General features: G+C 60.0%; 3 protein-coding genes across 9 annotated transcripts; 1 reads left to right on the top strand and 2 right to left on the bottom strand.

Moving 5' to 3' along the window:
• The first annotated feature begins 1,405 nt into the window (after positions 1 to 1,405).
• SLC16A11 (solute carrier family 16 member 11) lies at positions 1,406 to 4,184 on the top strand. Of its 6 annotated transcripts, none has more exons than XM_036066223.2 (5): positions 1,406 to 1,763; positions 2,012 to 2,216; positions 2,484 to 2,627; positions 2,792 to 3,559; positions 3,646 to 4,184. In XM_036066223.2, exons 2-5 carry the CDS (start codon positions 2,018 to 2,020, stop codon positions 3,873 to 3,875), a joined length of 1,341 nt encoding a protein of 446 aa, XP_035922116.1. In that variant the 5' UTR covers positions 1,406 to 1,763; positions 2,012 to 2,017; the 3' UTR covers positions 3,876 to 4,184. The 6 variants fall into 6 exon arrangements, with proteins under 6 accessions (XP_035922116.1, XP_035922117.1, XP_035922114.2 ...); XM_036066224.2 differs by having other exon boundaries at positions 1,526 to 1,649; XM_036066221.2 differs by having other exon boundaries at positions 1,639 to 1,768.
• Positions 4,185 to 4,560: 376 nt separating this feature from the next.
• SLC16A13 (solute carrier family 16 member 13) lies at positions 4,561 to 8,234 on the bottom strand. Its single transcript, XM_036066216.2, has 4 exons — positions 7,428 to 8,234; positions 7,132 to 7,275; positions 5,777 to 6,514; positions 4,561 to 5,162 (listed from the first exon to the last, which is right to left on the bottom strand). Exons 1-4 carry the CDS (start codon positions 7,624 to 7,626, stop codon positions 4,966 to 4,968), a joined length of 1,278 nt encoding a protein of 425 aa, XP_035922109.1. The 5' UTR covers positions 7,627 to 8,234; the 3' UTR covers positions 4,561 to 4,965.
• A 2,536-nt stretch (positions 8,235 to 10,770) lies between these two features.
• BCL6B (BCL6B transcription repressor) lies at positions 10,771 to 16,428 on the bottom strand. 2 transcript variants are annotated; one of them, XM_036066214.2, is made up of 9 exons: positions 16,286 to 16,428; positions 15,618 to 15,808; positions 15,191 to 15,412; positions 14,727 to 15,080; positions 14,358 to 14,482; positions 13,615 to 13,779; positions 13,401 to 13,531; positions 13,147 to 13,284; positions 10,771 to 12,842 (listed from the first exon to the last, which is right to left on the bottom strand). In XM_036066214.2, the coding sequence occupies exons 1-9, from the start codon at positions 16,286 to 16,288 to the stop codon at positions 12,726 to 12,728; spliced, it is 1,446 nt and encodes a 481-aa protein (XP_035922107.1). In that variant the 5' UTR covers positions 16,289 to 16,428; the 3' UTR covers positions 10,771 to 12,725. The 2 variants fall into 2 exon arrangements, with proteins under 2 accessions (XP_035922107.1, XP_035922108.1); XM_036066215.2 differs by having other exon boundaries at positions 16,344 to 16,428.
• Positions 16,429 to 16,765: the final 337 nt, after the last annotated feature.

Raw genomic sequence — 16,765 nt, 5'->3', positions numbered from 1 at the left:
GGACCGTGCCCTTTGATGACCAATCACCCTGGTCCCAGAGCCTGGGACGGAAGACTCTGGGTTCCTAAGTATCGTGTAAAGGTGCTCAGCATTGCTTTGTCTAATTCCCAGACCCAAGGGGCCCAGTCTCCTCTTTGGCTGCATGAGGCATGTTGACTCCACGGTGGAGAGGGTGTGATTTGTTTCAGGTGGGGGGGGGGCAGGGCTCTGCTTGCCTCAGAGTCCTCAGCAGCCAATTCCCGAAGTAGGCTTCCTGTTCCACCCCCAGTGGCTGAGGATGTGCCGGGCTTCATCTGCCAGGTGTCTCCCACAGCAGCAGCCCAGGCTGGGGAAACCAGTGAGACCACTTTACTAGGGCATCCGTGGCAGGACCGTCCACCTTCAAGGACGCCTGTTTCCCATCCAGGACATTTCAAGGAGAGGGGATGGCAGATGCACAAATTCAAGAGTGAGAAAAGCTAGGCATGTCCTTGGAGCAGGTGAGGCGATTTGGCTGATGCCCACGGAAGGGCGCCGGCCGGAGGGGAGGGTGATGGAATGGGGAGGGAGGGTTCCTTCGGTGGTGAAAAGCCTGATATCCAAAGTAGAGAAATGGGGTTGTTTTCCTCCGCTTTGCAGATATTTTCTCAACAACTAGGAAACACTGCCACCGTGTGGCCCTGGGTTGGTACCGGCTCCAAGCTGTACGGGGCCACATTTTCTGATACTGCGTAATCATTAAACCAAAGAACACATCTCTTGATTCGAATAGCTCAAGTGAAGCAACCTAACCCTAATGTGGAAAGGATCCTTTTAAATCAAATTTTCCAAGAAATCAGTGCCTGGGTTCAATTCTCGGATTTCTTATCTTGTTTTAAAACTCCGGATCTAAGTCTTCAGCGATTCTGATCCCAGGGATCCTTCCAGGCCAGTGAGGGTCAAACTGTACCCTGGCCAGTCCCCCCACTGGGGCATAGTCTATTTCAGTCCTAGGTCTGTTCTCCCTGCAGCTGGACAGATCCAAATTCAAACATTTCCACCATCTTTAAGGTAGGTGCTTTGGGGACAAAGCACCTAACCTCTCTACTCTCCAGTGACTTCATCTGTAAAATGGGCATGACACCTTCCTCGGCGGTTTCTTGGTGGGCAGGTGGCGTGGGTCGAGTGCCTGGCACATCACAGCTCCTCATAATGAGGGAGTCCTCTTCCTCCCGCTCCGCCCTTGAGGGCCGGCTATTGTTGAGCAAGGAACAAGCATTCAATGGAGGTCAGTGCTTTGATATACGAGAATTGCCTGGTCCCCCAGCAAAGTTCCCAGAGAACAGAAGTACTCATCGCGGCAGGCCCTGGGGGATCACTCCTATTTCCAAGTGTTGCCTACGGGCCCTGGGTTTGCTGGGGATCGCAATCCACGCGTCTCCTCCGCGCGGGGCCGGCGGCAGGTGCGTGGGCCTGAGCCGGGCGGGGCCGCCTTCATTCTCCCCGCTCCCTCCGCGGGGGGTGGGGTGTGTGTGTGGATAATTCAATCCCCGTGGGACTCAGCGTCTGGCCTCACCCGCCGCTCGGCCGATTGGCTGACGGTGTCAGCTGCCCCCGCCCTCCGCACCTCCGCGTCCCAGGTGGCTCAGGCCCCCAGCGGTGATCTCTGTTTACCTAGAGAGCCGGTCCAGGTGGGGCTCCAACTCGGCGCTCGCTCCCCTCTGGGGCCCCGCCCGCGCAGGAAGCGGGGAGAACACCTGGCCGAGCTGCTCCTCGCCCTTCCCCTCCCCCCACCGCCCAGAGAGGTCGGGTAAGGGGGAAGGGGTGTGTGTGGGAGGGGGCGTCCCAGGCCCGGGGGATCCGCTGTCACCCGGTCCCGGGGGCTCGCGCGGGCCCTGGGGATGTAGACCCAGGCCTAGCTCCCACTCCCTCCGCCCCGCCCTGCCGTGCTCCGGGTGACGTGCCCACCCTGGGCCAGCAGCCGGAACCTGGATCTCAGGGATGCCCAGGACCCTCGAGGAGGCACGGACGTGGTGTGTTCCCCCTTCCCCAGACGGCGATGACCCCCAAGCCGCCCGGACCGGACGGGGGCTGGGGCTGGGTGGTGGCGGCCGCAGCCTTCGCGGTGAATGGGCTCTCCTACGGGCTGTTACGCTCCCTGGGCCTTGCCCTGCCTGACCTCGCGGAGCACTTTGACCGAAGCACTCAGGACACCGCGTGGGTCAGCGCCCTGGCCCTGGCGGTGCAGCAGGCAGCCAGTGAGGGGGGCCCCAAGGTGGGAGGCGGGAACCGGGGTGGCTTGGCGGAGTGCGTGTGTAGTGATGGAGGACCCACCTGATGACCAGACAACCGGGAGAAGGGCGCCCGGTGGGACCGAGTCCGAGAAAAGAGAGGGTCTTGAGGTCAAGGGGAGGAGCTATTAGGCTGGGGGAGAAGTTTTAGGCCTGGCAAGCCGCCAAGGAGAAGTGTTGGATCAAGTTTGGGGGCGCAGAGGCGTGTCTTCCGTTGACTCCGCCCCCTTCCAGGCCCAGTGGGCAGCGCCCTGAGCACCCGCTGGGGGGCGCGCCCGGTGGTGATGGTTGGGGGCGTCCTCGCCTCGCTGGGCTTCGTCTTCTCGGCGTTCGCCCGCAGTCTGCTGCACCTCTACCTTGGCCTGGGCGTCCTTGCTGGTGAGGGGAGAGGGATACCCGGGTCCTTAAGGGGTGATGTTGGCGAGGGGCGCTTCTTGGGGGCTGGAGGCCCCAGGGGCGGGGCCTCCAGCGAGGAGCAGGGCTGGGATCGCTGGGGCGGGCAGCCCAGGTCTCTGTCCTCACCCGGTCCTGTCCGTCCGCAGGCTCCGGCTGGGCCCTGGTGTTCGCCCCGGCCCTCGGGACCCTGTCCCGTTACTTCTCCCGCCGTCGAGTCTTGGCCGTGGGGCTGGCCCTCACGGGCAACGGGGCCTCCTCGCTGCTCCTGGCGCCCACCCTGCAGCTCCTCCTTGATACTTTCGGCTGGCGGGGCGCCCTGCTCCTCCTCGGCGCCATTACCCTCCACCTCGCCCCCTGTGGCGCCCTGCTGCGACCCCTGGTGCTCCCTGGCGACCCCCCGGCCCCACCCCGCGGGCCCTTAGCTGCGCTCGGCCTGGATCTCTTCGCGCGCCGGGCCTTCTTAGTTTTCGCTCTGGGCACAGCCCTGGTGGGGGGCGGGTACTTCGTGCCCTACGTGCACTTGGCCCCTCACGCTTTAGACGGGGGCCTGGGCGGGTACGGGGCCGCGCTGGTGGTGACGGCCGCTGCGCTGGGGGACGCGGGCGCGCGGCTGCTCAGCGGCTGGCTGGCGGACCGGGGCTGGGTGCCCCTCTCGCGGCTGCTGGCGGTGTTCGGGGCTCTGACCGGCCTGGGGCTGCTGGCCGTGGGACTGGTGCCCTTGGCGGGGAGCCGGGAGGGCTGCGGGGGGCCCCTGCTGGCGGCGGCTGGGGTCTACGGGCTCAGCGCCGGCAGTTACGCGCCCTTGGTTTTCGGTGTGCTCCCGGGGCTCGTGGGCGTCGGAGGTGTCGTCCAGGCCACGGGGCTGGTGATGATGCTGATGAGCCTTGGGGGGCTTCTGGGCCCTCCCCTCTCAGGTAAGGGCCTGAGTGAACACATCCGCACGCAACCATCCTCCACCCCTGGATCCCAGGCCCCTAAATGCCTTTCCCCTTCCTCACAGGCTTCCTAAGGGACGAGACGGGAGATTTCACGGCCTCCTTCCTCACCTGCGGCTCTTTCATCCTGTCTGGCAGCTTCATCTACATGGGGCTGCCAGGGGCGCTGCCCTCCTGCCGTCCAGCCTCCCGGCCGGCCACCCCTCCCCCCGAGAGGGGGGAGCTGCTCCCCGCTCCTCAAGTTGCCCTGCTTTCCCCTGGAGGCCCTCGATCCACTCTGGACACTGCCTGTTGACCATTAGTTTGAGCCACTCCCCCAGTAAAGAATTTCTATCCAGTTTCCTGCAAGCTCCAACTGTTAGCCTATCTAGGAGGCTGAAAACATTCTTTCTCCGTAAGATATTCAAGGGGGCGCCTGGGTGGCTCAATCAGTTAAGCCTCTGACTCTTGATGTTGGCTCAGGTCAGGATCTCAGGGTCCCGCTGGGCATGGAGCCTGGTTAAGATTCTCGCGCTCTCTCGCTCTCTCTCTCTCCCTCTGCCCCTCTTCCACCGTCACTCTCCTTTTCTCTCTCTCAAAAAACAATAAAAACAAAACAGGTAAACTCTGAGAAGTTGCCTACCTGTCAGCTTCAGTGTGTCGGGGGATGGGGGCTCAGGAGGGGGCCATCTGCCCCACCTAGACCCCCCCAGCTAACTCTTCCCTGCATTTCAGGCTCCTTCCACTGGCCTGAGGGAAATGCTGGACCAGACTTCAGCCCTCATAGCTTTAGCTCCCCCTCCCGAGTCACCCCCACCCCGTGTCCCCACTACTGTCTTCTAAGTCACAGGGGATAGTGGGCCAGACGGAGGGACTGTGGTCCAGACAGCAGAGTCCATGGTCAAAGTGGGTACCTCCCCTCCACTTCCTAGCCACGAGACCATTCAGCCAACCCAAGCATATGGGCCCCAGCTCTTTTTGAGATTCTGACGATTACCCAGTTTCCTTATTCAGTTTTATCTCAAAAGGGCATCCCCCTTTCCCCAACATCTGCCTGCAGAGAAGGAAGTTGGTAGGCAACAGTAGAGATCACATGTAAAACACATTAAGTCTCTTGGCCTTTGGTTTTCACAGCTGACTCACAGCTCAGGGGAGCAGACTGAGCTCCCGGATCCTTTGGAAAAGGTTATGGGACCAAAGAAGGGATAAGAGTCCTCGACAAAATACTAGGGGTTGGCGCACGCAGCGCAGGACCCGCCCCCCCCCCCCCACAGGCCTGCCCTGGGGGGAGGCAGTTCAAGATGCTTAAGGCACTGTGGTTCTCTGGGCACCAGGATGGGCCAGGAGGAGAAGCTCTGGAGCTGCCAAGCTCTAGCTCTCTGGGCCTGACAGCCCCTTTTTGCAGTTCAGTCCTCTCCCAGCCCTTCCTTGGTCAGAGAGACTTTGGTATCCACTGCCTCTGTGACAAGGTCCCGGGGCTTGGAGGTGGAGGCTGAGGAGCAGAAGCGAGGCAGAGTGATGAGGATGGCACTCCCTGCAAGAAGGAAGGCCCCGGCCGCTACAAAAGAAACTGTGTAGCTTCCTGTCACATCCCGGAGGTAGCCTAGGTCCAAGAGAGAAGAAGAACACATGTGGGTGACCCAGTCCCTGGGCGCGATGAAGGGAAGAACGTAATCCTTAGCCCATCATCTCGGAAGAGTTCGAACTCACTAGGCAGGACTGGATGAGCTCGAGAATTCTGGCATCCCCAAGGTTTCTACAGGTAATTTCCAGAGGGTAATTTCAACCGTGACCCTCCGTCTACACTTTCAGTTAATAGTTAAGACGAGAAAGTTACGGGTCTGAAGGTTTTGGCATCTGGGCCGTGGAGAACTTTGACCCGACAGCTCAGACACCTGGGCTGGGGCCCAGTAGGCCAAGGCAAAGGCCAGACACCTGCAGGCTAAATCTGGCCAAGTCCATCCAGGTCCTCTGCACACCCAACCTGTAGATACCCTGCTAAGGGGCCCTCATAACTCCTCGGAGTCTTTCCACAGCCCCCATTTCCTTGCCCCATGGACCCACTTCGGGGCCGCTATGTTTGGCCAGGCAGGCTGTGTTCTGTGCCATTCCAGAGGGCAATATTCACGTACACTATAACGTAATTATTCGTCCCCTCCCCAAATTGCATGACATGGCAGCCGTGACCCCCCCCCAAGGAAACCCAATCGCCCTTACCTGACAGAGGAGCCCCCAGCAGCCCCCCGATGCTCTCGACCATCTGTACTAGGCCCAGGCCACAGTATATCCTTCCAGTCCCCACCAGTTCAGGCAACACGGAGAAGGCCACCGGGGTCAGGGCCCCTGATGTGAAGCCATAGGCCACGGCCAGAGCCATCAGGACCGTGGGAGCGCGAGCCACGGGGAACAGGGCCAGTGACACCCCAGTCAGGGTAGTCCAGAGCATCAGGAGTCGTGCCACAGGTCCTGGGATGGCATCTCCTAGCCACCCAGAAGCCACACGTCCCACGAGGTCAGAAATGGCCGCGACCGAGAGTAGGAAGGCAGCAGACAGTGGGTCCCAATCCAGGTCCTGGAGGTGCGCCATCAGGTGCACGTAGGGAATGAAGTAGCCAGTGTTGATCAGCGTGAGGGCAGCAGTGTAACGGAGGAAGGGGCTGTGATGTAGGAGGGAGGTGAGCTGGGTCCCAGGGCCGCCCATGACGGGGTCCTCCCTCAGGGACAGTGGGCGGAGGAGAGCGCCGCAGGCTACCAGGTGGAGGGAGAGGGCAGACACCAGCAGCAGGGCCCCTCGCCAGGCATAGCGGCTGACCAGCCACTGGAAAAGTGGGGCAAAGGCAAAGGAAGAGAGGCCCACGCCGGTCAGTGCCAGCCCTGTGGCCAGGGATCGCCGTCGAGAGAAGTAACGGGACAGGCAAGCCATGGTCGGAGTGAAGGTCAAGGCCCAGCCAGAGCCTGTCAGAAAGGAAGAAATAGGGGTTGGGGGCCTCTTAGGGCGCCCAGGGCACCCGGTAATCCCACCACTGCCCAGCCATAGAACACAGCACAGGCCTGGTTTCGAGCTGTACGACCCTGTGTATTTTATTTCCTCGCCCAGCCTCGGTCTCCTCATCTGCAAGACGGGGGTAATAGACCTGATGGGACCGCAGAGGCTTAGACATACTGTGTGCACAGTAACTAGATCCGAACTTTGGAAGTTAGGCCCGGGCTGTGCCACTTCTGGCCCTGCGATCTCCGTCTGCCAAGTTACATAAGCTCCGAGAGCCTTTCTTCGTCTGTCTGTAAACCGGATGATGGTATCTATTTAGAAGTCGCGGTGCCTGGCACAACTTCATGGTGATTCTTGCTTCGACACTCCGGCCCCACCAGCCCTGGGCTTGCACATTCTGGCCTCGACATCTTTGAATTTCTCAATATCCCTGCACCACGTTGATCACTTTAGTCATCGCTCTTAAGACTTCCTTCCCTCCTGGGCACAGGTGCTAGCCAGAACTTTCCATCGGCTCCTCCTTAAGCCTCTCGGAAGGGGCAGGAAGAAGGTGAAAGTCTCCTGCCCTTGTCCAGGGCCTCACCTGAGAGCAGCCCAATACTGAGGTACAGGTGGGTCAAGGAGGTAGCGAGGGAGGCGAGCAGCATCCCCGACGCAGCCAGGATGCCCCCGGCCATCACCACGGGCCTGGGCCCGTACTTCGTGCTCAGGGCGCTGCCCACGGGACCTGAGAAAGAGGAAGGCAGTCGTGCGAGAGATTCTCCGGCGCCCTTGGCCAGTATCCTCCCCAGCCCCGCCCTTTCCTCCCCAGCGTCCCCGCATCCCCCCTTCCCTTCCGAGGGAGGGTGGCGGGCCGCCGGACCCAGGCGCCGCACTCACTCCCGAACTGCTGCACCGCGATCCCTATGGAGGCGATCCAGGAGACCCGCGCCGCCTGCTCTTCAAACGCCGCCACCAGTTCCACGAAGAAGACGCCGAAGGAGCGGAGCACCCCGAACACCAGCGCCGACTGGAAGAACGCGGAGAGCACCACCATCCACCCCCAGCCCCCGTCGGGGGGCTCGGCCCTGTGCGCCATCTGCCAGCGCACAGGGCTGCCGCCACTCCGCGCAGCCCGGGCGGGAGCAGGGCGCGAGCCCCTCCGCCTCTGCCCACCGAGCCGCCCCGCCGCGCGGCGGAGGGCAGGCTGCTGCCGCAGGGGAAGGCAGCGACGGGGCCGGGAGGCCGGGAGGCAGGGACGCTGCGTGGGGCGCCTGCGCCTGTCCCCCGCCCAGCGACCTAGGTGGGGAGAGCGGGCGGCCTCCGCGCCAGCGGTTCCCGGGGGCGTGGCTCCGCGGGCCCCGCGCAGCGGGTCGAGGCCTGGGCCGGACGAGTCAGGGCGGGGCCCCGACGTTCAGCCTGGAGCCCGGAGGCGGCCCTGGGTTTGGGCCCCCGCCCTGCGGCGCGCCAGTCTCCGTGTGGGTTATCCGTCTTATCGCGGCCAGCGTCAGCTACCTGCCCATCCTGGCCGTCGTCCCTGTCCACGGCTCGCGGGTGGGGAAGCGGGACTCCCGAGCCGGGGGTGGAGCCAGAAGGGCAGGGCGGGGCTTAGAGAGCTCGGTTCTGGACCGGGACGGCGAGTGGGGCGCATGCGTCAGGAGGGGACCGCGGGAGGCCAACTCGATGGGCCCCACGTGACGTAGGGACCTACCCGGAGGCTGTTGCGTCTCCCCTCCACCTAACCAGCCAGTCCGTCCAGATTCCCGCACCAAGACCCTCACGTAGGGAGTTCCTGGGGGTGGGTGGTGGGTAAAGCGGTTCAGGAGAGGAAGACACCCGCTTGCTGAATGAGGGGCCCAGTGGCAAGGTCAGGTCGTGGTGGGCGTAGGGGTTCTGCGCTGAGACTCAAAGGGAAATAGCTGCCCTAGCGCCTGAGTACACTGGAATCCAGATGCCTGGATCCTCGAGGGGCTCAGGGGCCGAGGAAGAGACCGGGGGAACGGACTGTGGGACTGCTGGCGTTCGTGTCTGCGGTGGCGACTCAGTTCCTGTCGCTTCTGTCCTCACTAACAGGAAATCTACAAGTCACAGAGACCAAAAATAACTCGGGAGAGGAAGGGCGGCCGTGAGCGCACTCAGGGCCTCCCCAGCACCATCTACCCCCCTTCCTCGGTGGGGCTGAAACCTTTTCCTCCACCCTCTGGTTTTACTATTTCCTAATAGCAGGTTTTGATCTCCTGATGGGGTTGACGAAAGAGACGAGCTCTTATCACCCAGCGGTCAGCCCCTCCGATCCAACCAGTATCCAGTCTCTCCACCCTATATAACACTAATGGCTTGGCTTTCTGTTCCTTCATTATAATTCCTGCTCCCCAGGACCCTGACCTTGCAACTTGGGCTCAAGGGCTCATACCCAGACAAGTGACAAGTGGGGGGTGAGGCAGGGAGCGAGCTGTTTTTTGTTTGTTTGTTTGTTTAGAGAGAGAGTGCACCTGTGAGTGCCAGGTCGGGTTGGGGGGGGGGGTTGGATGCAGAGAGAGTCTTAAGCAGGCTCCTTGCTGAGTGTGGAGTCTGACATGGGTCTTGATCTCAAGACCCTGAGATCATGACCTGAGCTGAAATGAAGAGTCCAAGGCTTAACCAGCTGAGCCACCCAGGCACCCCGGGGCTGTGTAATTTTAAAAAGCATATTGAGCCCTATAATTTTACATGTGGGAAATAAAAATAATCATACCCCCCAAACTTTGTTAAGTGGAATCAAAACTTTGGCTGACGGGAAATATGCCAGGACGTGGCAATTGATGTGGTTGTATATAGGATCACTAAGACATTGAACCTCTCAGTTGGTTTTCCTAACTGTGAATTGGGGATAATAATACCTACTTTGGAGGGTTGTCAGGGGAATCGAATTAGAAACGTTGTGCACAAGAATGCTCAGTTTAAGGGTGCCTGGGTGGCTCAGTCGTTAAGTGTCTGCCTTCGGCTCAGGTCGTGATCCCAGGGTCCTGGTGTCCAGCCCCTCATCGGGCTCCCTGCTCGGCGGGAAGCCTGCTTCTCCCTCTCCCACTCCCCCTGCTTGTGTTCCCTCTCTGACTGTGTCTCCCTCTGTCAAATAAACAAATAAAATCTTAAAAAAAAAAAAAAAAAAAGCTTAGTTTAGGACCTGACAGGTACCCAGGGATAAGTAATATTAGCTGGTCTCATTTTTTTTTTTTTAAAGATTTTATTTATCTGAGAGAGAGAATGGGAGACAGAGAGCATGAGGGGGGAGGATCAGAGAGAGAAGCAGACTCCCCACTGAGCAGGGAGCCCAATGTGGGACTCGATCCTCGGACTCCAGGATCATGACCTGAGCTGAAGGCAGTTGCTTAACCAACTGAGCCACCCAGGCGCCCCGCTGGTCTCATTTTCAACAGGGCATAAGCTGTAGTGGTGGGAGGGGGAGGGAGGTTTTAGTTTAAGTTCTTTGTTTCATGTTTTACTTAGAAATATTTCTAATCTAGGTCATAAGTTTTAAGATGGAGAAACACAACCACAAACTGTAAATGTAGGCAGGAACTGCAGGCCACTTTAATGGCCTTATTTCACAGATGAGGAATTTAAGTCCAAAAGGGAGGTAACTGAACAGAATTGTGACCCTCTGCCCACAGCAGAACAGAGCTGCGCACCCAGGACACACACGGGACAGGGAAAGGGTGGGAGAGAAGCATGCCCTGGGCACTGGATAGATTCCAAGGCACCATTGCTGGGGGAGGAGTGGAGTTGGCCTGTTGGCTCTAACCACATGCTTCACCTTCTCACTGCCACCTCCACACTCTACTGTCCTCAGGGGACCCAAGTCCTATCCATTTTCCTTGGTGGTGGTAGTGGTGGTGGTGGTAGGGGGTGTCCCAAGCATTAAGATCCCCAGCACAGATGCATCCCCCAGCCTCTTGGTATTATTAGTGGCCTCCTGGTTTCTCCCTGCTGCCTCCACTCCTCGGGCAGGAAGTGACTTCAGAGCAGCAGGATGCAGGTGGCTCCGGACAAACTTTGTGAGGTCACGGGTTCCTACACAATGAGCCGGAAGGCAAGGGCAGGGAAGGGGAGAACAAGGGCCATTTAAAGTGTCTGATGGGATGGGGCGGTCGAATGGGCACAGAATACAAGACAGAATCCAGGAGGGACGAACCCTCATTCTTCCCCCCCCCCCCCGTTGCACCCCGTTCCCAGATCCTCCCAGGCAAGAATCCTGGACGCAGCAGGCAGCACAGAGAGGCTTCTTTATTCCAAGATTCTGATCTTGCAAGATCTAACATTTCCACCCCTAGGCGCTCTTCACCTGCCCATCCAATTGGCAAAAAAAAAAAAAAAAAAAAAAAAAAAAAATCATGGTTCCTTCTCATATCTCTCTTCTGCTTTCTCTCCCTACTTCAGTTCTGCAGTGGGGAGGAAGAGGGAATGATAAAAGTTGCTTTCTCACCTGTCCTCAAGCGGCAGCAATTAGTCCTGACCTATCTTGAGGAAGCCCCACCCCACAAATTCAAAGTGCTCCTCACCCTCCACCCATACCCCACAATCAAACAGCTCCCAAGGCAGCAGGCAAAGGACTGTAAGTCAAGGCTTCAGAGTATCATCTCACATTCCAGACATCCCATCTAGTCAAGAGGCAACCCCATTCCCAACTTTCTACCTACTGGGCCAACAACGGGGACTGTGCCCCTCAACCAACCTCTTAATCCTACCCAGATACTTGGTCAACTAGAAGGACCATCAGTCAACTACTCTTTTAAATCTTCTAAATCCCTAATCCCAACAGTAATCCCAGTCATAATCCCAAACTACAGCAAATCCAGAATGGAACTCAGCCACTTTTCTCTCCCTGTGGAAGGTAATAGTGCATTCACCGGTTCCAGACAGGAATGCAGTGACAGGAAGGCCAGGTCACAGACCTAGCTTTTCTAAGGTAAGAAAGTTACCAAGCACCTGTGACTTCTAGAGGCAAAGAAGTTTCTGGAATCTGGACACTTGCCAGAAGATGTCTGAAAACCCACTAAAGGAAGAAGGGGCTTGTCTCAGGTAGAGAGAACCCCAAGGAACATTGGAACCCAGACACCTCTACAGGTAAGGACTGGTCATGACTCTTTATCTCTTAGTCAAGATAGAGTTTAATAATTCTCCCACAGGTCATAGCATTCTTAGAGTCTGGGCAGAATCAGAAAAGGTTGCGTCATCTCTGATAAGGACGGGACCAACCCAGTGCTGAGAACAGGCCCCAGTGGGAGGATTCTGGGCTCAACTAAAGCCCAACTCATGAAAGATCGGCACAGTGGAGCCAAACCTAGGTGACCAGACTCATGGGCCAGTGAGGGCCACAAGAGAAAGCCTTTCCAATCCTCCCTCCAGTTCCAAGACTGCCAAAGCCCCCACATCCATGGCCCCCAGGAAGCACTTCTTACTTCCATTTCCGGCTCACCCCCCAAAAAAAGGTCCTCTAAGTCTTGGAACCAGAGCAGAGTCCATATGCAGTTCTAGCCCGCTAGAGAACCTACAATATCCAGAATACCAAAGAGGGTTCCCGACCCAATTCCACAACCCCACACGTCCCCAGAGCTGCCCTAGAACAAATTAGGTTCCAGACCTAGGATTGGGAGGGACGGGACACAGAGCGACCCTTTCTCCACTTTCAACGAACCGACAAGCAAACAGATAGGAGAAACAACAACTCTAAAGATGAAAGTTATGACAAGAATAAACATAAAACAGTCAAGCCGAAGGAGACAGCTAAGTGCTCATCTCTGCCCGCAGAGCTGACCCCACACACTGTGCTTCAGGCCACGTTTGATCACACTTGTGCACGTGGGAAATGCGGTAGAATGAAGGCCCTGGTGCCACCCACAGGCCTCAATAAATTATATTTACAGAGAAACCAAATGAGAGGGGGGCTGCAGGTGGAGGGCCCTTCCCTCCAGTCTCCCCCCGCAGCTCCCAGCTGGCTGTCTCCTCAGAAACAATTTGGATTGTGGGGAAGAGGTTTTGACCAGCAAAACAGAGGCAGATCGAGCGGAGATCTGCCACCCCTGCTCTCCCCAGTGGCCGTTGCTGACGCCGGGGGGGCCTTGCACGCCCCGCATGCCCAGGCCCGACGGGGAGGCCAGGCGCGAGCCCGCAGCTGTCCCGGCTCCCGGGAAGCGAGTGGGACCTGGGCGCGGCGCCCAGCTAGGGCCCCCCCAGAATGTGGTAGTGCACTTTGGTGTTGGTAGCAGCTCCGTGCTTCTGGCGCAGATGCAGGCGTAGTTGACTCTTGTGCCGGAAATGCAGGCCGCAGGGGTCGCACTGTGGGAGGACAGCGGGTCAGCTCCCGCCTCCTCCACGGCCGCCCCCGGCTCTCCGCGGGAGAGAAGCGCTCGGGTCCGCGCGTCTCCCCCGAGGCTCGGCGGAGGTCGCGGAGCCAGGTCCCGCCCCCTTCCATCCCTAGCTCCTCCTCCGGAGGACGGCGCCCAGCCCGGGAGCCTAACTTCGGGGCCCCGCCCCTTATCTCCCAGGACTCCGCCCACTTCGGAGCGCTCCGGGGCCCGCGCGGCCCGCTCCCCTCGCAGCCCCGCCCCTAGGTACACGCCGGGCCCAGTCGGGTCCTCACGTGGTACGGCTTCTCCCCGGTGTGGATGCGAACGTGGCTCTTGAGGGTCTGTAGGTGGCGGAAGCGAGTGCCGCAGGTGGGGCAAGGGTAGGGCTTCTCCCCGGTGTGGATCAGCACGTGCGCGCGCAGATGCGCTACCTGGGAGGCCAGGGGGACCTCAGAGCGCGCGTCCAGGAGGCACCGAACCCTCCCCGACGGCCCGCCCCGCCCTCCGGCACTTTGCCTTGGAGCGGGCTGGGAGACGCGCCCGGTACCTGCACGAAGCGCGAGCCGCACGTCTCACACTTGTAGGGCTTCTCTCCCGAATGGATGCGGCTGTGCGTTTTCAGGTTGGCCGGCCGGTTAAAGCGGGCTCCGCAGATGGAACAGTGGTAGGGCTTCTCCCCTGGAGGCAGGGAGGCCGGGAGGTCAGGGGCTCCGTCCTAGGACGCCCGCGGGCACGAAGGCCAGGGCCCTCTCCCCCCTTACCTGTGTGCACCGTGCGGTGACTGGCCAGGTTGCCTTTGTAGCGGAAGGCAGACCGGCAGAGCTGACATTTGTAGGGCTTGTCCTCATCCCCAGGAGCCAAGGGGTCCAGCCCCGACGAGCACCCAGCCACCGCCTCACAGTTCTGGCAGCTGAAAAATTCACTTCCTGGGAGGGGGGTGGGTAATGACAATTCCAGTGAGTCCTCAAACCGCAGTGGTAGTGGGTTTTCTTTTCCCCAATTTACTGTTAAGGCTTCTGGAGCTCATTTGACTTACTCAAGGTCACATGGTTAGTGAGAGGACAAGCCCAGATCTGACTCCATGTCTGTCTGACTTCAGACTACTCTGCTAATCTCTTCAATAGTGGTGGTGGTGGTAGATGGAGGCCCCAGTTACTGGGTGAAGTTTCTGTTTCTCTCTCCTCTCTTGGACCACTGCTCGGCTCGACAGCTTGCCGGAGAGGCCCTGCCCAGCCCTGGGCCCACCACTCAGCCCTGATGGGAACAGGCCAGAAGTTCCCAAACTTTGCTGCTCATTGGAAGCTTTAAAAAAAATACTGATTCCTGGCTCCCATTTCCAGACTTTCTGATCTATGGGGTGTGACCTGGGCAATGGGATTTTTAAAAGCTCCCTAGGCGATTCCAATTTGCAGTAATTGGGGCGGGCCTTTCCTTTTGGTCCAAACTGGCCTTGAGCAGCCTGAGGAGAAAAGCCAAGGGAGGAGGTAAAAGGAAGGGCTCTTACCTGGTGGTGGGCAAGCCCGCCCAGAGTGTGATCCAGTGGTCTCTTGAGCCAGGGCTGTGAGGAGATGGGGGGTATTGACTGGAGCCCCACATTTGAACTGTCCCGTGACAGCAGGTGGAGAGAGCCTAGGCAGGTGGCAAGCCCAGAGAAAAGGATTAGCAGAGATTTTATGGAGGAGTTCTCGCCTGGAGAACTCGGAGCGGAAGGCCTACCCTCTGGTGGTGAGTCAATACTGACCAATGAGCCATATCCAATTGTGCTGCCAAAGTCCCACCCCCTCGCTCCCTGCTCCTGACCACCCAGGCCCCATGGCTCTGCCTCCTAGCTGAGGCTGGCCTCCGCAAATTCTTGAGGTTCCAGGGTCTGTACCTGCTCTGGGGACCAGGAATGGGTCCTTCTTCACTGCCGCTGCCACCGCTGCTGGAAGCCTCATCTCCGCTGGGGAGCCTGGCTTGGGGACAAAGTTGACCAGAACTCCTCTCCCCGGCCAGGCTCCCCGCTTGGGAGGCCTGAGAGTTTAGCACGATGAACTTGTACTTTTTCCAGTTGCAGGCCTTGGGGTCTGGGCTGCCTGGGCTGGGGGGGCCTTGACTGCAGCTGCGAGACTCGGTAGGTGGGTCTGGATGCCCTTCGGAGCGCCGGGGGCTGCCTGGTGGAGGGGCCGTTGGGGGCGTGGGCGGTTCTGCCTCCAGAGGCCGCAGGGAGATGCCCAGAGGTTCGTAGCTGGGAAAAGTGCGAGGGATATGAGTGCTCTCTCCTCATCCCGGCCTCCACCCTCGACACCTGGGTTGCCGCCTCGCGCAACGGAGGACACCGAGCTGGGGCTCCCTCACCTGGCCTGGATGAAGCGGTGGCATGCCTGGACCACGTGTTCCATCTGCAAGTAGGTGGCGGCTGCGAGGACAGCCGGCGCAGTGGCGGGGGAGAGGCGTAGGCGTGAAGTGTACATGAAATCCAGCAGAGGAGCGAAGCCCCCGGCTTCGGGGCCCCCGGGCAGGGAGAGCACGTCCACCCCCACGCCTGCGCGGCCTCGGAAGATCGAATAGAAGAAGCCGCTGGAGAGAGGGGAGAGAGGCTACATTAGGGCCCGGGGAGCCCACGGAGACACGCCACGCTGTAGAAAGCCCCCCCAGTTCCCCGACGCTCCACGCTCAGCCTCCTGCTTCTGGAAGGCTTGGCTTCGGATCCCCTCCCAAAGACCTTAGGGCACCACCCCTTCCCCATTTGTCCCGCCCCGCCCCCCTGAGTCACTCCCCGAACCTGCAGGCGATAAGAACCGCCTTGTGAGCGCGAAGGGGTTGCCCGCCAACCAGCAGCGTGACGTCAGTGAGGATCCCGCGCAGGCGCAGCTCATTCAGGTTGCCGAGCACGTCGGAGGAGTGGCGAGTGAACTCGCGGACGTAGCCCAGCGCACCCTCGGGGGTGGCGGTGGAACCCATGGCGACGCAGGCCTGCCGGTGCCCGGGAAAGGGCTCAGGGACCCAGGCGGTGCTCAGACGCCTTCCCTGCGCAGTTCGCCCCTTCTGCTGACGTGCAGCCGGGGCCGAGCCCCCCGCCCGGCTCGCGCAGCCTGGCGTGAGCCGTCTAGTTCTTTCCGCCCCCAGCGCGTCGGCGCTCGCTTGCCCCCCAGGCTCCGCAGTGCTTGCGCGAGGTGGATGCCCCCACGCCGCGGCGTCGACGGCCAGCGTGGGGGATCCGGCCCGCAGCGCCCTCGGTTCGACTGCTCGTGTCGGTGCAGCACCCCGCTCCCCTCGGCTTCACCGCGCGCCTGAATGTCGGGCGTCCGACCTGCCCGGGCACCCCAGACGGCCTGCGGTCCACACCCCTCCAAATCCCAACCCAGGCTCCCTTTCCGAACCACGGAATTCCACTACTGTCTAATCCCGGAGTCCTAGTTTAGCCCAGGTAGTGGGCCTCAGTCGTCCTACCATCAGCAACCCTTTTCGGGGACCCAGGAGTCTGGCTCCCTCGGTCTGTCGTTCTTACCCCCGTCCTGCAGGGGCTGCGGCTTCTCTTCTCAGGGGGGCGGGGTCTCTCTCCCCTCTTGGACTCGGCTCCTTTATCTGGCCGGGATGGCGGGGGCGGGGGTGGAGGTGGGGTGAACGCCTGGGTCTGTATCCTTCCTTCCTCCCGAGCTCTCCAGATGGCGAGCCCGGGGCGGGGTCTCCGGCTCGAGGGCGGGACCTCAGAAACCCTGGGGTGGTCGTAACATAAGGGGTCTTGGGCCACTGGACGTGGAATCGGGGATGGGACACTGGAATTGGGGAGGAGGTTGGGGATATCGAGATTGGAAATATGGGTGACCCGGGTCGTCGAGGGGCCTGGGGCAGCGAAAATCGGTGTGTTGGCTTTTGGAAGGGGGGGTGCCTGTTAACTGGAGAGTGGATACAGCAAAACTCCCCCTTCCA

Source organism: Halichoerus grypus, chromosome 2, assembly GCF_964656455.1.
Source record: "Halichoerus grypus chromosome 2, mHalGry1.hap1.1, whole genome shotgun sequence".
NCBI lineage: Eukaryota > Metazoa > Chordata > Mammalia > Carnivora > Phocidae > Halichoerus > Halichoerus grypus.
The sequence above is the reverse complement of the archived record's forward strand: the minus strand, read 5'-3'. Positions and strand labels throughout refer to the sequence as shown.